General features: G+C 33.5%; 3 protein-coding genes across 7 annotated transcripts in view; 1 reads left to right on the top strand and 2 right to left on the bottom strand.

Annotated features, from left to right (window-relative positions):
• LOC144842756 (E3 ubiquitin-protein ligase TRIP12-like) overlaps window positions 1-7,715 on the bottom strand; it is a 44,082-nt gene extending 36,367 nt beyond the window's left edge. For 3 of the 4 annotated variants that reach the window (XM_078699276.1, XM_078699279.1, XM_078699278.1), the window contains exons 1-3: window positions 7,632-7,715; window positions 7,199-7,302; window positions 3,988-4,177 (exon numbers count right to left, since the gene is read on the bottom strand). In XM_078699276.1, coding sequence (XP_078555402.1) covers window positions 3,988-4,118 — 131 coding nt within the window. In that variant the 5' untranslated portion in view covers window positions 4,119-4,177; window positions 7,199-7,302; window positions 7,632-7,715. The remainder of the gene's footprint in view (window positions 1-3,987; window positions 4,178-7,198; window positions 7,303-7,631) is intronic. The other variant, XM_078699277.1, reaches the window with a different exon arrangement.
• The window catches only part of LOC144842774 (uncharacterized), a 67,457-nt gene extending 49,464 nt beyond the window's left edge, over window positions 1-17,993 (bottom strand). The window contains exons 1-9 of one of the 2 annotated variants that reach the window (XR_013612175.1): window positions 17,852-17,993; window positions 16,297-16,496; window positions 15,638-15,819; window positions 15,135-15,274; window positions 14,253-14,517; window positions 13,757-13,993; window positions 12,826-12,954; window positions 12,120-12,300; window positions 10,036-11,448 (exon numbers count right to left, since the gene is read on the bottom strand). Coding sequence is in view for 1 of the 2 variants with exons in the window: in XM_078699305.1 (XP_078555431.1) it covers window positions 11,301-11,448; window positions 12,120-12,300; window positions 12,826-12,954; window positions 13,757-13,993; window positions 14,253-14,517; window positions 15,135-15,274; window positions 15,638-15,819; window positions 16,297-16,496; window positions 17,852-17,929 (1,560 nt within the window). In the remaining variant the exon portion in view is untranslated. Of the gene's footprint in view, window positions 1-9,318; window positions 11,449-12,119; window positions 12,301-12,825; window positions 12,955-13,756; window positions 13,994-14,252; window positions 14,518-15,134; window positions 15,275-15,637; window positions 15,820-16,296; window positions 16,497-17,851 lie in introns of those variants that run through there. The other variant, XM_078699305.1, reaches the window with a different exon arrangement.
• A 4,316-nt stretch (window positions 17,994-22,309) lies between these two features.
• LOC144842202 (uncharacterized) lies at window positions 22,310-24,519 on the top strand. Its single transcript, XM_078698607.1, has 4 exons — window positions 22,310-22,372; window positions 22,597-22,939; window positions 23,156-23,458; window positions 23,848-24,519. The coding sequence occupies exons 2-4, from the start codon at window positions 22,675-22,677 to the stop codon at window positions 24,198-24,200; spliced, it is 921 nt and encodes a 306-aa protein (XP_078554733.1). The 5' UTR covers window positions 22,310-22,372; window positions 22,597-22,674; the 3' UTR covers window positions 24,201-24,519.
• Window positions 24,520-24,606: the final 87 nt, after the last annotated feature.

The raw sequence follows: 24,606 nt of genomic DNA, 5'->3' as shown, positions 1-24,606 counted from the left end.
AATGTTGGGAGGTGTATCTCGCTGCTAACCTCGACACAGGTTTGATGTTTTCTAAGTCCTCGCTGACGACAGATTGATTGAAGTTGGTCCTCGATCGTCCTCAATCGAAAGCTTTCTAATTTTGTTACAGGACCCTTTAAGCTTTAATTTATTTCAATTTAAAATGTGTTTCTTTAAGAATTTCAATTAAGACTCAACAAAGAGATTTCATGTTTGCATTGCATAAAGTAAAGAATGAACTAATCATATTTCTAAAGAACAAAATTTTTTTTCTATAGAAATGTTTCCTGACAAAACAACTGATCTTAGGTTTTCTCCAATTGATTCCTGTTTTGGATTATTTTTAAGCAAAAATTAGGCTGCACAAGAACAAAACTGGTTTCAATGAATGTTCTTTGTAAGCCTTTCCAAACAAGGCTCCAAAGCAACTGCTCAGCACTAGTGAATTGTTTACTGAATGGACACTGGGGTACTACTGTACCAAGCACCTCAGTTATGTAATACATTAAACAATAGAGGTTAAAGGTCATGATTGGATGATGATCAAGAAATTAAATACAATAGTATCTTCCTATTACTAATACTATAGCCAATTACTACTATATAAATTGTAATTTTTCAATTTTTCATTCTGCAGTATCTATTGTAATATCAATTCATAGCAAACATGTCGGCCTAAAAGCACATTTAACATTCTTTTGTACAGTACTGTAGTCAATTCCCATACATATTTAATGAATACAATACAAATATAATAAAAATATTAAAAGCAGTCCGCATTAACTGAGCATTTAAGCCATTTAAATTACAATGTAAATGTTGTCACAGAAGAGAGAACTACTATACAGTATAGTTAGTATGTTCAGTAATTACAGTTAGCTTTTCTCTGAACCAACACTAGGAAACCTGTCTCAATTAAATGCCAAGTACTAAAACATTTAACTAAATACTACATTCATAATGTTCTAGTAGCGTTTAAACTGATGATTTGAATTGACACACATTCTGTATTGAATGTGCATTTAGAAAGAGATACCATTTTATACAGTCTTTTCCATATCTTAAGGGTATTAATACTGCTAACTGTATGACAGTAATACTGAGAAATATAAAGGTCACGCTAATAGTAATATTTCTTTATTTAAAATGTGTTCTTGTGTGTAAAGCTTGTCTACACTATCAAACTTTATGTGACAACAAAATGTGATGTGACCATAATATAGACATGATGTCATACCACTGCCATATTTAGGCATATCACCACCATATTTGGACACATCACACATTTTTTGTAAAACTTGTTTGATAGTGTAGACAGAGCTTTAGGAATGCAGAATCAGTGAGTTGGGCGACAGCCTGCCGTTACCAATCAATTTACAGTCCACCCCTTCCCCGCCCTCCACTTAATACGTCCCCTAAGCCTATGCTAAGCACATGTACTGGGATAGTGAGTGTTATTTTCATGAAGGAAATGACAGTATCCAGACAGGAAATAGAACATGTTTCATGCAAATCTTATTCCTTAAATTTTGCAAAAAAAATAAGTATTGTCTGCAGTTTATCCTAGTCACAAAATTATTATTATAAAAAATAATAGCAATTATGGGCTTATAAAAATTTGACATGATTTCATTTTAATTACACTGAGCTAATATTAGCATAGCATGTTGATTAAGATTAGGCACATAAAAATGTTCTAATAGGCCTATTTATATTTCCTACTACAGTATTACTAGTGCGTCATTTTTATACTTATTTATTAAATGGCTAAAACTACAGCATTTTTTATAGAATATTCAGTTTTGTCGTCGTCGTCTTAAGCTTTGTCTACATTATCAAACTAGTTTAGACAAAAAAAAGTGTGATGTGTCCAAATATGGTAGTGATATGACATCATCATGTCCATTTTGTATTTCTATTTTACATATTAAATGAACACTAAAATAATTTCCCAAAATTGTGAATAATTGAGTATCAAAGTAAGCTTCTAAAGATAAACAATTTGAATAGTTTGATTTTAAAAGATTAAAAGGCAGATTGTTTCAAATGGTCATAATCCAGCTGTAAGTATGGACGATTTCTCTAAAGCTGGCAATTTGGGAAATAAACAAGCAAATATCTAGTATTTAAAGCACAGAAAGTGTGTAGGCCCGGGTATGTCGAAAATAGGGTATGTTACAAATATTAGTTTATCTGAAGAGATTTAGGCCAGGCACAAACCATGACATTTTAGGCCAAACTATGAAAAATGAGATAGGAACCCGATTTCTCTCATGTTTTTCTATAGGTCAAACTATTTTAAGGTCAAAGGTCAACTAAAAACATCAATCAATATCAATTCCTTTGTTACAAACAGAGCTTATTTTCAGTAAATCAAAATGCTACCATTGTCTATAGTTCTATTGTTTTGTATAGGCCAGATACAATAATGAAGGAAATAATTAATACATCGTTGGGTTTTGTTTTAAGTCAGTTGTTTCAGTTAAATGAATGGTAATGCAAAGTGGAGAATTGAATAATAGTGTACACACATTGAACAATGGATAGCAGCACACATGATTCACTGTACTGTATAAATCCCGACATATGGCATACATTCTGTCCAGTATCAAAGGCAACGTTTGTAAAACAGTGTCACATGTGATACCTGTCTGTATTACTATAGTGTAGTGTTTAAAGCTTGTGGCCTATGATACAGGTATCACATGTCACACTTTATTACAGAATTTGCCTGTACTGGAAAATTGAGAATCGGCTAGGTATCTTTTATAATTATCACATGGGCAGCAGCTAAATTAACCAATGAAAACTGAAGAGAAAAAATTAAAAATTGCAATTTTTTTCCCTATTTTTTAAACTTAACTGTCAGTAAACAATATTAAATTCAATGTGCAATTGTGTGGTAAATGCAACTGTAAATGTATTGTTTTAAATCAGAGGAGATTACAATTGATTCTTCTTAGAACTACATCATGTTTGTCGTAGAAAAGAATTTAAATAATTTGACTAGAAAACATTCTAATGTTACTATCATCTTACATTTTAATGTAGAATTAGTAAACCGTGCACTTAATTCCCACTACATTCATATCATTAAATGTAGAATATTATGAGGCATTCTGGGAAATGGCACTCATCTAATGGCCAATAAATTAACCACTGTATGCAATACTAACATTGGGCTTGTCAAGTTATTTATTACGGAAACTTGGCCCAATTACAAAAACCAACAATGGTGTTGGTAGTGCTACTTACCTATAAACCAATAATAGACTCTCTCTCCAAAGAGAGCAATACATTTCAGCATTCATTTATTCATGGTCATATGTACATTGTATGAAATTTGTTATGACACACTTGTCAGTCATATAATGGTATAGTCCTCTCTAGTGGGACACACCCGCCTACCATCATCACCAATACTTTTAGTAAAACCGATGTTTCTGTGTACGTTGAAGGAATTACTCAGAATAGCTAGTGCTAGCTTTGCTATTTGTCTGAGATTAGTTGAAATTAGAAATTCGGCCCAATTATAGACGTGTGGAAATGGGAGATAAACGCTACAGAAATACATAAAAACTATGCAAAATTATAATTAAATAATGGGAAACCCTGGAAAAACAATAACTATGGTAAAATCAACGATCCACACCATCACAAAAAGGCCTGCTTATGTGGTTTTCCTTGGTCGTAACACAGCAGTCTTTTGTTTCCATAAGCAAACTACAACACTGTCAACTCGGAAAATCCTTCTTTTTTAGAAATATGTTAGCATGCGCAAAATAATGCTTAAAAAACATTTTCAATAGAAAAATTTTGCATCAAGGCTATTAATATTAAAATTAATAGTGCCAAGTAAAAAACACTAACAGGACCTCTACTATAACCTACTGTAGACATAGGTAGATAGAAACTGTAGATTACAGTTTGAGCAAATAATTTAAATTTTAGTAGTTTAAAGTAGAATAAATTATGTAAAAAACTAACCTTTTGCTTTGTCCTAACTCATGCGTTGTATTCAACTCTGGTGAAGGTTTGCGTTTTGTCGCCACGGTAGCGCGTGATGACCTACGAGTAAGCCCCCCTGGTTGGCACAAACTAGGGTTCTGAGCGGCCATAATACGTGGCTATCGAAGGAGAAGACATTACCTAGCTTCCACGATCATTGGTATAAGTGCTGCAAATAGAAAAACATACTGATTGTACACATATTACGAGAACATGGTAGTAGCACATACTGTACATAATAATACTATTAATGGGTTTCCTTTAAGTTTGAACAAAGTGTCCCATAATAGTTACTGTATGTTTCATGTTGGTTGTAAAACATATTGGCCCTTGTAAAGTGTACTATCAACAGGGATGTCTCCTCAACAGGGCCCCCTGTACAGTATGTATTGGATCAGGCCTTTTTGTTCATGAAACATGTACAATACAATAGTCCTAAAACACATATTGGTCTGTAATTCAGCCCATGGCATATTCATGTTCAGACAGTATCACCATGACCTATCGGAATAACTAACTACATAAAGCTGTTAACAAATTGTGCAAAATAGTTCTACACAGGGATGTTCTGTACCTAGAAAAGTATAGAGACGTTAAACATCTTGGGAAAGAACAGTACTGTAAAACAGGCAGGTTGCAGGCTTTGAATTAGGCTGGGTGGAAAGCCTTAGACAAACTAGGATTGGGTGGAACACTTTGTATGTCCACACCCGCCTCTGCCCAGCACAATTACATTATATCCTTGTTGAATACAATGACCTTCCAAGCCTAATCATTGGACCCATGTTTTAATGGGCCTAACAAAATCCTCATTTTCGTATTTGCATAAATTTTAGATTGTCAATCCACAACTTGACTACAGTACACATAGAGGTCACCATTCATTGTGAAAAACGCATCATTGTAAAGATTATAGTGTATATGCACTGCATATATACTGACATAGGGTAATTAGTGAACATGGTATACAGTACCAGTCACTGTTTAGTTAATTCACAAAATCCATAATTAAATACTGTTATTATAATTGTACTGCAGTGATTTGAATTGAAGGTAACTGTACAGTTAATAGAACAGTTCAATATTAATGTAAAAGTTAACAATTGATGAGATTAGAAAATATTAGGAGGGAACAGCATCAGTTTTCAAATACAGCAGTACAAACAAGGAGTGTTAAGGAAAGGATGTAGCCAATCAGATGCGCTGAAATGAGTCATGTGTGCGCTCTTTATTTTTTCACTATCATGCACTGGAGTGCAAAAAGTTTGCAGCAAAAAAGCATAATAACAGTACTACGTGTAAATCGTATGACACAACACCAATCGTGCTAGGAGATGCCCGACTTACAAGTAGGAACCAGTCGTCTACACCGCGGCCCCATTCAAAAAAAAAAAAAATTGAACACACACCATTTGTACATCTTGTCAATTCTGCTACATGACTGTTTTGCTAGGCCTAGGGTAGGCTAAGCGGTGATTTGGGCGCTAAGAGTGTTCCTTGCCGTGATAAGCCTAGCTTCTAGGCTAGGCCTAGGTATATTCACCCAAAAAGATAAGGGAAAATAGTTATAGACCCATGTTATAAAACAAACAAACAATTCTAAATTAGTACGTTAGTAAAGATGCGGCACACTCTCTGGTATTCTAAATGTCGTGCAAACATGCACCATTGTAAATACGCTTGAGTGCGCCGCATCTCCAGCAACGCACTCTGACTATTTGTACATTATTTGTATAATAAACTAGAAAAATTGTGGGTTTTCAAATGCGGCCAGTTAAGAACCATGTCGTACTGCAGGTAAAAATTAACAGTAGCTATTGTGATGTATGAATCATTACTCGGCATTAATACCAAACTGACAATTGCTATGGAATGAGAATTGAAGTGCTTTGGCCTATAAATACCAAAATACTGACTTTAATTCTACGGTGGGCTTATACTGAATAGTTGGGCTTATACCAGAGGAGTGTACAGATATTGATTGGCTTGTGGATGACTCATCAGCATACCAGGCATTTTAGTCAGTCTTTACACTACAAGGTATATTATTCATTGTAAACACATAAACCATTCCATGCCATACACCAAGTTTCAAATATTATTGTTAATTAAAGTATAAACATATCAATATATAAAGTTTAATAGAAACAAAAACAAAATGACTAATGTTTGCTAATCTTTTAAAAGTGGATATTATGTGAATAACAACCATGACTAAATGCAGGCAACCCTTTGACCCAAAGAACATCAATTTTGCAATATTTCCTACAGTGTGTCACATTTTACTTATTAATGGCTAAAACTACATGCACTTTGTTCTAAGCTGATCCAAATCATAGCCAAGTTACTTCAGTGGTAGCTGGTATGTGCTTGTGTGATCAGTTCTCTCTTATAAATGTGCGGTTAAACCATAATAACTCTCTGATACAGTTAATAACTCCTGCAGAGATAGCTGATGTAACATGAACTCTGAATGTAGAACAGCTAAATTCTTTTTAAAAAAATTATTTTTTTTTACATGTTTCATAATTATTATTAGACTGGGAAATATAACTTTTCTATTTTTAGGATACTGCTACCTATGGTAAATCAAGGAAAAGAATGCCAACTTGGAACTCTGTAAAACTCCTAGTCTAAGAGAAGACAAACAAATGTGTGGAAAGTAAAACTTAAAGCTTAATAGAGTACAAACTGTATTTTGATTTCGTTTGGCATGTTTAGGCCTAGAATTGTTTTTTTTTTAAATTAATGGATAGTAATTAATATCTGGTGTAAACTGGTAATGTTATATTACTATGTGTATTATGCCTGGATTACAGTGTCTGAACTTTATATTTTGTTTCTAGAAATTGTTTAATTTCGGATGCGAAACATTCTTAACAAAAAAAGGGCATGTGAAAACAATAATCTCAAAATGTTATACCAGTTAATATGTTAGGTTAGAATTATGAAGGTGTTAGTAGTAGGCAGACAGTAGTAAATATTATCGATTAAAAACAAGAACAACTATTAAAACATTATACAAATAACGATTTGAGAGTTTTTTTGTGCAATAAAAAGGTTACACATATAAAAAATAAACCAAGGCATTTTGAAAATTATACTCGTAATAAAAACAAAACATCCTACATGAGCTAGCCTATCATTGCCGAAGAATTGCCCTATCATCAACGGGGAGCCATCTACCTACCTCCTCTCCTCTTTCCACAATATTCAACAAGCTGTCTAGCCTAGCCTGCTGCTACTTGAGAGGAAATCCTGCTTGTTACTTTATTTTAACCTTTATTCTTTGACCTTTTAGGATAAATAAAGTATACTTATAGAATAATACACATTAGAATCAAAGGTATAAATTTACTTTCAAAGGCCTAAAATAAAGAAAGACAAGGGCACACAATGGACCAACAAAGCCAAGCCCGCAACAAAACAAAAAGGATACATAAACTAAACAACATGACCCTGTTCCTGTTGTTGGTGGTGGGTCGATGAATTGGATTCCGATGAATTCACTCGGAAACGTCACGTACCAGTCTAATATTTTGGTATATTTATGCCGATTTACCAACACAATAACATTATTAACACACAATTTACATAGAATGATAGTTAATATTCTTACTTACGCAGAAATGTTTAATATTTAGAAGGGTAAAATGGGAATTTTGTTTGCAAATTACAATCAAAGACCCGATACAACCCTTTTCTCTCCCAACCAGACGAGAAGATGACCCCAACGTCGTCAGCTGTTCGCTTGTGTCCAGACGTTTATAAAATTAACTAAAATAAAATTATATTACTCTTTATTTCAATTAAATATATGTATTTACACGGAATTCGTAAAATGAAGAATTATATCATAATTTACCTATAAAAATGGTCTTATCTATATTAAAAACATTCTTAATATTTCACACTTTTCTCAACATGAATAAATGTTTATATATGCTAATTATAAAGAGGGCGCTATGTCATAATATCGAAACGTGAAAGAGCTTCATGTTTGAATGATGAAATAGGAATTGGGAATACATTTAACGATCTCTGCAATAAACATATTTCCTCCATTTTTATAATGGTTCCCGAATCCCGCAATGGTTCCAAAATATTAAATTATACCAATACATAATATTTGTAGAAAACCATGTTATAAATGGCGATTTTTAATTTTAAAGATATATTGTCCCCCTGAAAAAAATAATTCTTAAAACATTTTTTGTTGAATATTCCATGAAACATAATAGATCCACTTTGACCAAAAATTGGATTGAAAAAAAAAATGTATTTACCTGAAAAAATGTAATTTAAAGCAAAAAATGGTCAAATTGGCTGCCAATGGATTTTTGGTTGAATTTACCATTTATTTTGTCATTTTACAAGTGAAAACATAATTTGTTTTCGTTTTTTTTTCTATAGTAGTGATTAACTTTATTAAAACTACAAAACAACATATTCAAAGTCTGATTGGAATCTTCATTTTTCATGTTTTTGGGGTACAATACATGGCACTTTTACCCTATTTTAAAGGGGTCGTAGTACGTAGTCTATATTCAGTATAATGTAATATGTTTAATAGATTTAATTCGCCATTTGACGAATCATAAGAGTGATTTGTTGTGATCGAAGATTTAATAATAAAATTTAAACAAATAGTAATGGTAGGATATGAAAAAGAATTGTTCAATCGACATTATTTAAATTTTAGTGAAAATAGAATGCAAGAGAGGCCTGTGTATTTGAATTACGGGACCCAATTATTTCATTGTTAATTATCAAGTAGCAGCTCCTCTCCATGCATTATGTCAGCAAAATAAAATTTCGGGGAAAAAAAAGAAAATTGTCTGACCAAGAACACATAAGTTTGGAAGAATTGAGGAGACGTAAAGAGTGACGCGCGAGTCTTGTGGCAAATTGTATGAAAGTGGTAGGCCTAATATCAAATAATTTATTTGATATTTCCATGTTGCAATTTCCAGAAGTTATGTAGACCCTATGAATAGTTTTAATTTAGTAAAAATATCTTCACTCTATTATATACCTACTCTATAATTTAATTATTTATGCAATTTTATTTTATAATACATTGAACTTAGTCGGACTGGCTGGCCATCAATTGAAAGTGACTGAAAAAGGTGAGCAAATGTGAATCTAAAAGTTTCAAAAAGATAAACAACTACTAATATTAAACATTGTAATAATACCAAAGTTGATTGGTAAGGCAAATATCATTTTTAGAGGCCTATTTAAAATGAAGTTTAACACACACCTTTAACAAGGAAAAAACAACGTAAATGTAGAATACTATTATTAATCGTGGAATGTTTTATTAAATATCTTATGGCATTACAATGTAAGCAATCACGTCACCGCAGCAGTGCACAATCAATGATACTTGTTCAATTAAAAATGGCAAAATTCTGTAAAACTAGGGCACCAACAAATTTCGATTAAGTGAAAATAATCACCCTTTCACATAGTGACTGTAAACAATGTGTGTGTCCGTAAAAACACTGAAACTGAACTAGGACGCATAACGAAATTGAGTTGACCAATCACAAGCGACAGTTTGGGAAATCCATCGCGTCGTGATTGGTCAAATTACTTGCGTTGCGTTAACGTCCTTGCGTTGTAAGCTTGGTTCACACTACAGACGCAACGTAAATGATTTGACCAAGCACAAGCGATGGATTATTCGAACACTGGCTTGTAATTGGTCAACTCATCTGCATTGCGCGTATGTCCTTGCGTTACGTCTCTATACTAGTGGGAACCACACTTTAGTGGGAGTAACATTGTACACAATTATTAGCGCGTTACTTACGTATAAAGTGTGTACCGAAAACCAAACGGTATCTGTAGGCCTACTACTAGTAAATCGTTGTAAAGAAGTGAGCAAGATGAGGACGGCAAATGAACATTAAATAACACAACAATTCCGATTATTTCATTATGATAGATACCTGGAGCTTTTAAAAATACTCATTCTACTATTTCTCACCGTATTGCACTTAACATTTCATTATTATAAACTATTAAATACTGTAACTTCAAGGTGCTTATATTTTTAAGATAATAATCAAATACTTAAAAGTTATGTGTCATGCCCTGTTATGTTATGATAATGTCACAACAAAGAGAGGAAGACCGTTGTACAAGAAATGACTATCATAAAAAAAGCATTATATTATACTTTTTAAAAGTAACTAAATATCTAAATTAAGATGATAAAGATATGAAAAACAAAAACTGGATGGATTTTATGTACAATAATGGACGGAGTAGTAAACAATGAAGCAAGATATATCTTATCTCAAAATACATCAATACAAAAATTATGTACAGTAACATCTCCCATCTTCTCTAAACTCTTTCACGACCCAGATAAAGTCTTTTCTTTTCAAACAGGTTTTTCATTCATTTAAATTATTGCCACTTCTCGTCTATTTTAATTTATGTACAGCGCACTAAGAGTTTGCTAATATGCACTATATAAGAATAAACAATTATTATTATCTCTTTTTTTTTACATAATTGATTCTGCAATGTCATATGTGACACTGTATCTACCATAACCATGATACAATGGTCACATATGACTCACATGTACTCTGTATCAAGGCATTTGAACAAGATCACCCTAGATACAGTGTGGAGTATCAGTTGTTATACTGTTACTGTATCTTTTTATAAAATAGTAAACATTCATAAAATACTATACATGGAATGTTTAAGTTGTGACTGAATAACAATACTTGATTTATCATTTATAAAATTTAGCAAAAAAATAATTATAAAATTGTTATACTGCATAAAACAGTACTAGATGTGAATAGATAGTTCATTTACTTCTAAAATACAATTTTTAAAATGATAGTTACATAAACTTAAAAATCTTACACAAAATATATTAATTTGGTGGAATCATGATGATTTATAAAATAGATTGTCAGTGTGAAAAAAAATCAACAATCTAAAGCTCTGTCTACACTATCAAGCTTTTATAAAAAAAAAAAAAATGTGATGTGTCCATATATAAACATGAGGATGTCATATCACTACCATATTTGGGTATATCACTAGCATATTTGGGCACACCACACTTTTTTTGTCAAACAAGTTTGATAATGTAGACAGAGCTTTACACAATTTAAAAGATATAATTTTCAAAAAGATATCTTTAATAAAAAAAACTAATTCTATCCTTTAAATTTACTTTAAAATCTTAAATGGGTGGTGTAGTATTATTATTATTAAATTAAACAAAATTCAAATAATGTTAAATGTAGAATCATATTTTAGATTTTCTTCGGTTTGAATGAGTGAAAAAGTGGTTCATCCGGATCGAGAACAAAGTCTACCCTTGACGTCTGGTACGATGCAATTAGTTGAGTTGAACGTGAACGACAGTTGCCGCTGATACTTTGTAAAGCCATCGCCGGCTCGCTGTAAAAAACGGAGAAACAAATTTAGTTTGAGAACCATTTAATAAGCTACTTAAAAAACTCCTAGAGTTAGATTTATCTAAAACTAGGCCAGTGAAGTTGAATCGTAATTTAAAATTTGGTCAATTTGATAACGCATATGTATTGGGGATTGTTGCATGTAATAAAAATGTGTAAAACGGACACACACAACTCTCTGTCTCTTATATTTCACATGATTTGGAAAAAAAGTCATCTTAACATTGTTTCAAGTCAATGATTTTTCTAGTCAGTTTTAAAAATAAATTCAGCAAAGTAAATATGTTTATATATTTTTCCCGAATAGATATGACGAATTGGTTCGATAAATAAAGCCGCAGTTTTTCACTTCAGCACTTAATTATCTTGAATAAACCAGGTCCAGTGTACACATCTAGCTCATGTGCACTTTAAAGAACCTAATACATCTTTCGAGATGAGTAGGGGGGGTTACCCAGGTGTATTAGTACATCACAGCCACTGATCATAACTGGGCCCTCTTGGAGACCAGTCTTTGACTGAAGAGGTTACCCACAAATTCATATTCAATTCAATGGAGTTAAAAGATTTACAAGTGCCCACGGCCCAAAATGGTCTCAAATTCTTCGCTAGTAAACTTTGCAGAAAACCGGACTGACTTGGAAAATAACTTACCTGTTATCTATACCAACTTTAGCAGTTTTATACTTCATGAAACTCTTAATTTGTGGATAACGATAAACTACGAAGACAATCACTAGAATGAGCGCCACCACGATGATCGTGAAACATATAACGATGGTTGAAGCAGTTGCGTGCTTGGCAACTTCAACAGGTGCGCTTTTGTCAACTTCATCTGAAATGAAATATAGTAATTATATTATTTTACTTGGATGAATAGAGCTTTGCAAAATTGTTCCAAGTGCTACATAGCTACATAAATGTGACCAACCCATGTGAGACTATACTCAAATGAGGTTCTGCACAGTATAGAAGATGATGATGAAAATCATTTTTTGTTTTAAAATAAAATGTATATAGAATCTCGGGTCACATTCAGGTTACTGAGCATTGCACTTGCACATGGAACATGATGATGAACAAGACATAAAAAGTACTTCTAAGTTCATTTTTGCTTTTATATATTTAGGCAAATTGCCAAGGATAACCATAAGCGAATTCATTCACTATCCTTCTTAAAGGTGGCAATCCTGTTCACAAGACTAACATATACACAAGATGCTCTACATAAACTTAAGTCTTTGGGTGTCGAGTTGTAATTTGTCATTAGAAAAAATCCTGAAATATGATAGAACTTTAACCCAGGACCTTTGGATCGGTAGCCAAGCATCATATCCACCAAGCCACAACTTGGACTTACTTTCACAGTAAACACCTTCCCATCCTCCTTCACATACGCAAACGAATCCACTGATCTCATCCCGACAGCGTCCTTCATTTACACATGGATTAGACTCGCACTCGTTAATATTAGTCTCACATTTTGAACCTACAATTGCCGAGATAAATAACCAATAAAAATATGTTAATCATTAAAATCTTTACATATAATGAAAGGGCAGAATTTATGTAGAACTATTTATCTACCAGCTCAAATCAACATAGCGTGGTTGTTCTTGTCTCTGGAGACTTGAGATAGCAGGCATAATGAAATGTTAAAGCTCTGTCTACACTCTACACTATCAAACTTTATGTGACAAAAAATGTGATTTGCCCATATATGGACATGATGATGTCATATCACTACCATATTTGGGAACATCACACTTGTTCTGTCAAACTAGTTTGATAGTGTAGACAGAGTTTATGATTTAGATTTTGCCATATTTCTTTTATTATTGTGCAAGATTCTTTACTCTTATTATCCTGCTTTGGGTGGGATGTAAATTGGTCATGTGTACATACACAATAAAATACCTGGTACACTATTAAAATAGAGTAGAGCCTGTCCACACTTTCAAACTTTATGTGACAAAAAAGTGTGATGCGCCCATATATGGACACGATGATGTCATATCACTACCATATCTAGGCATATCACTGCCATATTTGGGCACATCACATTTAGTTTGATGGTGTAGACAGAGGTTAAGGGATCAATGAGTGAGTGAGCTGACCATCCTGTACTGAGCCCTCTTGTACTGAAGAGGTCACCCAACATAAAGAAGAAACAAGTGTTGGTGGCATTTGAAAGTAAACCAAATGAATCAAGCACTATGCTTCAAAGGCATTGCAATAAATACTGTATAATACATTAATAGTGATAATTTCGTTAATCCATGAAGACCTACCTGTAAAGCCAGCAGCACATTGGCACTTGAAGTAATTTCCATAATCCACACAGACTGTACCATTGTGACACGGGTCACCAGCACAGAGGTCAATCTTACCCTCACAATGTTGACCTATGTAACCTATGCCACAAGTGCACTCATAGCTGTCGAGTTTATCGATGCAAATACCTTCATTGAGACATGGGCTAGATATACACTCGTTGTACTCTTGCTCACAGTTTGTGCCAGTGTAGCCTGAAAATGTTGATAAAATAAATACTGTATGAAATGAACGTAGGAAACATTGTACTGTTAACTATATTTTTGCTATTTTAAAACACAAACACAAATGCTTATATAAGGCTCTGTCTACATTATCAAAAATTATGTGACAAAAAAATGTGACGTGCCCATATGAACACGATGTCATATCACTACCATATTTGGGCATATCACTATCATCACACTTCTTTTGTCAAACTAGTTTGATAGTGTAGACAGAGCAAAACATTACCTGGTATACAGTAGCACTGATAGCTATCAAGGTCATCAACGCACACACCAAATTTGCAAGGATCACTTGCACATTCATCGACATCAACCGTGCAATGAACACCACCCTTGCCTGGCGGACACTGGCAAAGGTAGCTGTACGAAGTGTAGCCTTCTTGAACGTCGAAACATGTTGAGCCTTCCGCACACTCATTGTTCATGCAGCCGTCAAACTCATCACAATATGTTCCTGTGAATCCTTCGCAGCATTTACATGAAAATGTACCCTGTTGGGAAATAAAACAAAACAAATATTTATCAAAGAGTATGCCTAAATTAACATGTTGTACAATGCGTAGAATAATCAGGTTTAGCGTATATCTGACATACAACAGGGAGGTTTTGCAATCTTACGAATACGATAATGAAAACGGATACATCACACATTTATGAAACTTTTGAGCTAATCCCCATTTCATATTCGTAAAGCATATTCATGTTGACGAATATCACCAGTCATATTCGTAACTACAAAATGAGTATAGTTTTTGCTCTATTTTTCACGTGCATTTGAATCAAGAATGATTTATGATTATAAATACAATTATAGATTTATTGAAAGTAATTTACTAAAAATTCCAGGTCAATTTTGAAAAATAGCAGTTTTTAAAGTCCTCACTCGCTTTGATGTTACGTTAGGCCTAGGCAGCCAAGTAACATGCTTCGTTCAAATTTACCGCAGTCAATATTTTTTAAATCAAGATTTTTACTGGCTTACGAAAACGAATATGTGTGTGTGACGTATCCGTTTTCATTATCGTAGCGTTGCGAAACCTCCATAATGTTGTTTTAAAGGTGAATTATTGTTAGCATGATAAGATGACAGGTATGGGAATGAATTTACCTCAGTCTTGTGCGTCACACAAGCACCATGATCCATACACAGCACATTGCTTGGTGAATGTGGAAAGTGACAAGTGTTTGGTTTCACTGTTACATTCAAACGCAGGCCAAATCGACACGTGAACACTTCACCTGAATTCACTGATGATAATGACAATGATTATGACACTGATGAAATGATATATGGAAATCAAGTATGAAAAACTTCTTTGATGATTAACCAAATTAACCAAAGCAGACTGTTCCATCCTCCATAATTGGTGTGTTATGTCGCATTTCATTTAACACTGTAGGATATTTAAACAGATGTATGCTTTTGTAAAATCAAGGAATTAAAAATGCAGTTGACAAAGTTGACAAATAATGGAGTGAAATGACAATTTATACACAAGGACTGTATAGTATATCTGAGGATTCCATTTAAGCTGCCTTTTCACTAACAATAAATTCAAGCATTGCATTTTGGTTGTACAGTATTGCACACACTGGTAAGTGTAAACGTACCTATAAAGAAATTTGAACCTGAAGTGAGTAACGTCTGCTCATCAATAATGAAAGGTTCAGAGGTCGGAGTTGAAATAGTAGGTTGACCTGCTGCCGTTGAGCATGAGTTGAAATCCATGACACTGACTTTGTACGGTTTCATTGTAAGATAACGACCTGGGGTCACTTCACTCGGAACGAACCTAAACAAATAGGAAATCATAATAATGAAATATGAACACCTAATTTTTAACCTTTGTTTCTAATCATGTTTTTAAAGGATTGTTTGAATTTATTAGTTAGTAATTAATATTATATTTCCGCATTCGGCATGCCTGACATTACCCAAGTGTATTATTTAAATGGCAATAGCTTTAGATTTTGAATAGCACGCTACTGTATATGGCTTAATGTATTTTTCAAAATGTTATCATACCCTCTTTGGGTATGATTTCATAAAACCTCTCAATTTTTAAATTGTCCAAGTTGGGAGGTCTGCAGTAGTTTTACAGTATAAAAGACCATCTTCTGGACTGTACACAATGGTGGGCACTCCAGCCTACAGCAGGCCTACTGACATGTACAGTACTGTAGTATGCGCCAATTAGAACTACGATATTTTAATAGGCTAGTAATACTGTATCATTATAAATATCCTCTTAAATAAAAAAATGATTTACCTGAGTGTCATACCCTCTTGGACTTCCACAGGTTTTAACTGGACGTTCATCACTTGGTCAGTGGTCATATCAAAGCCAAAGCAAGTGACCTCAGAGTTACAGTTGTTCTCGTAACCCCATGTAACATTGATGTAAGATCCTGTGAGTTGGTCATCCCACACTAGCGTTTTATCATCTAGAGGAACTTGACAATCTTCTAACTGTTAAAGACAAAAAAAACATAATGTTTAAAAATAAACCTAAATAAAGGTCTATACACTATCAAACTTTTAATATGACAAAAAATATATGGGTATATCACTACCATATTTGGGAACATCACACTAGTCAAACTAGTTCAATAGTGTAGACAGAGCTTTAAGTAAGATTATATTATTTCTTGATACTGTACATCATTAAGAAGAAACCATGGTGCGGCCAATCCAAAAACAAACAAAAAACATCGCATCTTTTTAAACAAAAAATAAAAATAATAAATACAGTATTTTCCCCGAATATTAAAATATTTTTAAAAAGATGAATACAATAAAATGTTGAATAGGATTTTTTTTTAAGTTATTCAATTATTTTGCTTGACTTTGTTTCCCTATAAATTACAGTTCCGATAAATAATTCTATTATGGGACATGGTCTATAAAAAATTATAATTTAAATGTTTTAAATTATTGTTTCAGGGGAAAAGGATAATATATCTTAAATTTAAAATATCTTGTTTGACTCTGGTTTTGTACATGTGTATATATTTTTGTCTTTTTCATGGCCATTGTTTTAATAAAATAAAACCATATTTGGGATAATAAATTGTGATTCAAGTTAATTCTTTTTAATATAAATATTTATTAATCTAAACTGTATCTTATTAAAATATGACAAACTCCCAAAATCTTCTCCACCCTATGATGACTCAAAAAAGATAATTTTGTTCACAATAACTTAGGCATCTGTGAAGAATACAAAACACAGAAATCAATAGGACAGTAAATAGCAGTCGGTTGATGTTAGATTAGCATAACAATCAACTGTCTGATTAAATTACCAACATATGGCATAGAGTGAAAGACAAACATTGTGCTATCGTGAGGGATAATTAAAAAAAAACAAATTAAACCGAGTGTAATTTTTGGAATTCCAGTCAAATGCCTACTCTAATAGAACTGTAAGATAGTAATTTACTGAATAACCTGGCCCTCTAGAATCAATTTTTATCTTTTTCATTATTTTAAAGTTTTTATTTAATTAATTCGAATTCATGTTTCACATATTTTAGCATTATGATTATATTTATAGTCTACGACGGATATGGGATTTCCATTTTCTAGAGGCTCTACCTACTAGATATGTATGCCTGATTGGTAGGCCAGGGTCTTACACTAAATGCCCTAGTGTGTATTGCCGCGGGTAGGCCTTGTATTCCAACCAGCAGGTCTACCATCGCCAGGCACCAATTGACCCACAGAGAGCGAATGTCACCACTGATTACTCCTGTTACTTCAGTAGGAGATAGGAGGCCTAGCCTACCTAGACTCACAAGTAGGGCCTGTAAAACTCATCTTACCTGTACAAAAGTAGAGATTACAGCATCAGATAGTTTTAACAGCCACACAAGTATATTTATAAAATGAAAACAATCCATAGCATCACAGTAATTTGGTATTTTTTACTTCCTTTTAAATTAATTTGTTGCCAAACGACGCGACGCTTTCCTTTAAAAAAAATGTCGCCATCTAGAGTTTTGCATAAAGTTTCTCTCCTCTAGTAGTAGAGCATTCTCTCCTATCCCCGCACAACTTTTTGCTGAGATTCAATTTTATTTTGTCCATTAGATAATATTATAGATGTCTTATCAGTTCAACATTTAACAGATATATACAGACTTCATATATCGCGCGTTAAGACCCGTTTAAAGATATTTTCCTCCTAAAAAAATAATTTGTTAGTAGAAATTATAATTATGCATTACAAAAATAGGCTATAGCCTATAAAGTGTATTGGATAGGCCTAAGAAAAAAAGTTAATGTTTGAATTAAGAAAATGATAAAACATTATATTTTACATTCTATATGTTACAATTATGTCATTTTTTTTAATATGCTATTTTAATGTCACGTAATATAGTTATCCACTTTGACAAAAAATTAGATCGAACAAATTGTATTTACCCGAAAAAACTGTATTAGAGCAAAATATAGTCAAATTGGCTTCCAGCCAATGGTTGTCGGTTGAATTTAACTGATTACTTTGTCTTTTGAAAGTGAAAACATAATTTGTCTTTGTTTTTTTTTAAAGTGATTAACTTTATTAAAACTACAAAAAGTCTGACTTTATTAATCTTTATTTTTTATGTTTTTGGGGGACAATACATCTTAAATGAGAAACGTGCCAAACTAATTATGGCACTTATAACATCAGATATTTGCCTACTTAATATTGGATGATTATCACCTCATAATTTAAAATAGCATAATTATATCGTGTCATATCTTGTTTTCGTAATTAAGAAGATAGCAAATCAATATTGCATGAAATATTGTTTATTTACCTACTGAGCGGAGGAGTGCGTAGGCCTAATATACAAAATTATTGCGTAACAAAAAAAATATCCGAGAAAATCTGAAGGTTTCGGTTAATGATCTGGTTAAGGTACGTTGTTTTGAACGTACTTTCTATGATATTTGTTCAGTCCTGTCAAATTCCGTGATACAGCGTTGATGTTTAGCATGTGACGACTGTATCATAGACCCTAACCCTAAAATGATACAGGCACCACGTGTGTGATACATGTGAGCTGCTGTATTACGGAATGTTTCTATGATACTGAACAAAGTTATCATAATGTTGGAGATACAGTATCGGATCACCAATGTAGCTTACTAACGTTTATCATAAATTTGAAAACGTATCTGTGAGGTAACAAATAGGTAAAAATAATATGTAATAAATAAATGTATACTATATTTACGATTGTAGAATTATTATTAAGATGTATTATCCCCCAAAAACATGAACAATTAAGATTAATTAAATCTGACTTTTAATAGGTTATTTTGTAGTTTTTCAATAAAGTTAATCACTTTCGTAGAAAAAAAACCCCTTTAAAATCCATTGACTTCCAATCATTTTGACTATTGTCACCTTAAATTACTGTTTTTGAGGTTAAATACATTTTTTTATCCAATTTTATGGTCAAAGTGGATAACTATTATGTGACATTAAAATGGCATCTATATTTGAAACAAAAGATTGAGAATTTTTTTTCAGGGAGACAAAAACACATCTTTAATAATAATAGGTTAACAAGTTACTGCGCGTATTTATCATCAAAACTACGATGTGCGTATCTCAATTAACAAAGTATCTCTCTAATTGTATGCTCACTCATTAAGAAAAAGCTAAATTACTAGCGGTACAGAGCATTAATTTGGTCTCACCGATTGACAAACAAACTTGGATATTGTGATAACATTGCCGTTATCTGCACTTATATTAAGCAGGTGTGTTAATTTGATTAATAGGATGATAATATAATTAAATGAGGTTTTTTCAAGCTATAAAAGGACTGTACACTGATGGTACAATAATGTACTTGCAACATCTTTACTTCAGTTAAAGTACTTTGGAGGCATAGAATTCGTTTCAGAAGGTAAGTATCATTGTACAAAAGCTTTACGGTTATTTATTTTAATATTATGATGTTTAAAATTTAATTTAAAATACATCGTCTAAAATTGGTCTTCCTGTATTAACCGCTTGGCTCACATTACCGAATATTCGTTGCTGCACTTATTGACGAACACTTAGGCCCTGTCTACATTATCAAACTTTATGTGACAAAATATAGCCCATATATGGACATGATGATGTCATATTACTACCCTATATTCGGGTACATCACTACTATGTCTGGAAACTTCACACTTTTGTTGTCAGAGTAGTATGGTAGTGTAGACAGAGCTTAAGATTAAATGCAGAATTTTAACGTATATTTGGTAGTTTATGTTGTATTTAACCATTTTAATCTACAATTTGTTATAGTAATTATGAAGTTCATGCCTATCATACTTCTTATCGTATCACTTCTGGTACTAACCAATGCAACCGATGGCCCACCGCCATACCATATCGATCCCAAGTTGCTAGTGACTCCACCGAGTGCATTATCAACCTACCCCAGTGGCATCGATTACCTTGGTATCGGGTACAACCTACAGTACGGAAACCCCCATGGAAGCCCCGTCACCGCCGGGCGAGATCCCGGTCTACGTCCGACCTGGAGGGTGTTTGACTGGACCTTCGATGAAGGGAACTCGACACCGGATCAGATCAGCTATGTCCCGGCATCAAGCTGTTCGTCTCAGCTCTCTCTAGAACTGTACCACAATGCATACGCATATGCCTCATCTTTAGAAAAAGAAGTTCAGTTTTCAGGTAAAATTATGTTCGATTTTCATTATTCGCGCCTTGAGCACTTTGGTGGATAGGCCTATGTGCCCTTAACAAATCTTAGTATTATTATATAAACCACTATTAGTATTGTTATTTTTTGTTATTATAACGCTAATTATATTGATATGACTGTAAAATAATGCATAATTTCTAATTGTTTTAGTTGGTGCAAGGGTCAAACACATGAAAACAAAGTTCAGTCATAGTGATTGTAAGTTTAATTTTATTGATATTTAGACAATATTTAAAATAATGTGTGTATTATTTTTTCCGAAATAAAAGATGAAATGAGATTAGCACAACATGAACTAATTAGTATTATTATCATAATAATAACAATTATCAAGAAACTAATAAAACATTTTATACCCTACAATTATGTCTTGTTATACTGAAATAAAAGTGGGTGAAAAACCTACTAAAGAGAAAAACAATCATATAATTTTGTTCATTTAGTATTATATTATATAATACTGGGTTTTTTTGTTGTTGTAAAAGTAGGCCTACTTACCTGGATAAACAAATGTTGTGTCGCATATTCCTCCCCCTTTGAATAATGAAACAGTCCAGTGTTATCGTTCCTTTATTTTTTGTCTAGATTATAAGGAAACAGCGGCGTCTATGGGAACAAATACCAATGTATATTACGAAGAGAAAAACTTGTGCATGCTCGGCGAAGCGGAACTCATGACGATTAATGCGCAATTCAAGAAATATCCATTAGATGACGCGTTTGTCCAGAGTGTTAATCAACTTCCGGCAACTTATTCACCAAGCACCAGTACAGACTACATGCTCTTTCTTCATAATTATGGAACTGTAAGTTGTTACTGTTATTTTAGATTGCACTATTTTAGCAACGCTATTGTTGGTGAGTGTGGCCGAGCGGTTAAGACAGTGGAAACGTAATCCATAGCCATAACATCGTCAAGGGTTCGAGGCTCACTCGCTCCATGGTTCTGGTGGTAGAACAAGTCTTCTCGGATAAGGACTATAAACCGTAGGTCCAGTGTACATCTGGCTCATGTGCACTTTAAAGAACCTAATACATCTTTCGAGACGAGTAGGGTGTTACCCCGGTGTACTTAGTTCATACACACACTGTCGTGGACAGACGTAATGGCGCCGTAGTTGGCTGCCGATGACACGAAGGGACCCTTAGGGAGAAGAATGTTGTTGAAAAGGTGTAACTTCTTAGTCCACAGCGCCTTTGATCACTTGTTGCTGGAATTGGCGCTTTACAAATTCGTATATATTATATATTATTATATTATTATTAGAAAGAGTATAAGCATATGATTATTATAGAGGATTTTGAAGATACGTAAATATCTACTCAGAGAGACTGACTTTAGAGTGTGGCAAAACCACTGTGACGATAAGAGTAGCAATGGTGTCACGTAGGCCTACGTGTGATTCGCATTACTATCTCAAATTTAAAATGTAGATAAAGATGTCTAATGAAGTTTCTCAACAACGTCATGTCTTATAGCTCTACTCACTCACTTTATTCAGAATAGTCATTTTTCCATTTTTTTTGCAGCATGTTGTTAGTTTTGTATACTTTGGAACAAGAGACGTGAAACGCTATAGATGGGAGAGTGCGGCATTTGTGGAGTACTCTGCTGAACACGTAAGTATTTTTTTGACGAATAAAATAAAATACCTTCGAGTTGACCAATCACAAGCAACAGTTGGGATAATCCATCAGCATATGTTGCTCTTACCGTTGCGTCCTTGTGATAACAAATAAGCTTAAAGTACGCAAAGAACAACTACAATAAAAATATTTTTTTATATACACTACGTGTTACTTACGTTAAATGACGTTTTTGATATTTTTTACCATTTTCATAGTATTCGTCAAGCGTCAGTCTCGGCGGATCCTATAAGGGGTTTGGTGGTTCCATTGCTGTCAACACTGACACGGTTAAAATGACGCTGAATACGGGTTTCAACACTGGGTTTTATGTCGAAACATTGTCCCTAGGTGACGACAACCTTGCCATGCCTTACTCATACACCTTGATGGGAATGGAAGAGATCTTCGAAGAGAAATATTGGCAGTTGAGTGATGATTACGTCAATAGTGGAATCCTGTCTGCAGACTTCTACAACCGGCTTGATGAAATGAAACGTAATATGGAACAGGCGATAACCGACTATCCTGATTGGCTAAGTAGCCAAGACGCTATTGAAGGTATGATGATACTTTTTAAATCCGGGTTCCTTTTTTCTTTCTATATCCATAAAAGGGACTGGCTATACGTACAGCTACGGTACGAATAACAACTAAATAGGCTACACTCTGTGATAAGGATTATTGTCATGGGATCAATTCAAGTCACCATTTTCAAAGTCGCCTTATTCAAAGAATATAGGTCTAGGCCTATTAATAAATAGTTATTTTTTACAGATGAATTAGTAGTTGTGCCTATTACCTGGCCACTCGGTGCATACGGGCTTCCAAAGACCGACTCTGGTTGCCCGAAGACAACAGGCTTCACTTTCAACGAAGGATACAGATTTCAAGATGGTGAAAACACAAGAAATGCTGCTTACGGTTCTTCTCCGCTACATTTCCCACCTGGAGCTGCTAGCGATGACGTCACTCAGCACTTTTGTATGAAGACGCAATATGAGGTTACTGAATATGACGTCCATTGGCCAAAAGGACAGTACTGTGTTTTCTATCCGTCCAATGGTGGCTGTCCATTTGGTATGTATTAAGATTTTACTTTTTCTACTTAAACTCCCATTCCCTATGTTTTTCTAGATCAAATTTAAGGTCACAAACTACATTTAATAAATACTATATTGTCCTATTGAGATAACTTTTTTCGTCTTTAAACGGTTAAAAATGTGAAAAATAAGTCGACTCTAATACTGTAAGCGTCCCGCTATAAATCCCAACATGCATTGCGCGCGGATTGATATATTTTTTTTCTGTAATTCACCCACTTTCAATCGATCGTGAGGCCAAAACAAATGGAAGACTAACTTTTCAGCGAAAATATCGGGTTTCCCCCGACTTGTATCAACAGAGTCTGGCAATACTTGTTATTGAACCAACCCACACATTATTAATGAAGTTGTCTTTAATAACAGGAATGGCATCCGGTTGGATCTATTGGGATGACGAAGACAATAAAAACCAAAACAGAATAAGCGGTTCAATCCCGTCTGGCGTGTATGACACAAACACAAAAATCAACTACTGCTGTAAGATCGACGGCTTTGCCGAGAACCCGATCTTTCTGCCGACCGATTCACCATTCTATCTCTTTCCGTATACACACAATTGTCAAGCTGTCGAAGGCATGAATGCTAATTTGGAATATTATAGATGGGATGACGAAGATACGTTTAATAAGGACGAAGTTAAGGGGTACCATCCATATAGAGTGATTGATAACAAGGAAAACAATAAGGTGTACTATTGCTATTACACCCCTAAGTAAGCGAAAATAAACATTCACTACTATTGTATTCGTTTTCGCGTTCGTCCAAAACTGAGACTCGTATTTCAGACTAGAATAATCACTTTAACCAATAGGCCTATTTCTTCATAATTTTGAATATCTAGTTATGAATGTTGGCCTATTTTCTCTCATGACTATGGTAATAAAAGAATGTGCAACAATATAAAAAAAGATAAATTTAATTCATTATCATATCAAATTGATCATGTCAGCATATAAAAATAGAATAATTGCATAAATATTTTTAGTAATCATAACTGTTAACCATAAATCATAATTTAAATATCTAGTGATAAAGTTGGCCTAATTTCTTTCATACATGACTATATGATAATAAAGGATAATCTGTCAATATACAAAAAAATGTTTTATTCATTATTGTATG

This window comes from Antedon bifida, chromosome 5, assembly GCF_963402885.1.
Source record: "Antedon bifida chromosome 5, ecAntBifi1.1, whole genome shotgun sequence".
Classification (NCBI taxonomy): Eukaryota; Metazoa; Echinodermata; class Crinoidea; order Comatulida; family Antedonidae; genus Antedon; species Antedon bifida.
The sequence above is the reverse complement of the archived record's forward strand: the minus strand, read 5'-3'. Positions and strand labels throughout refer to the sequence as shown.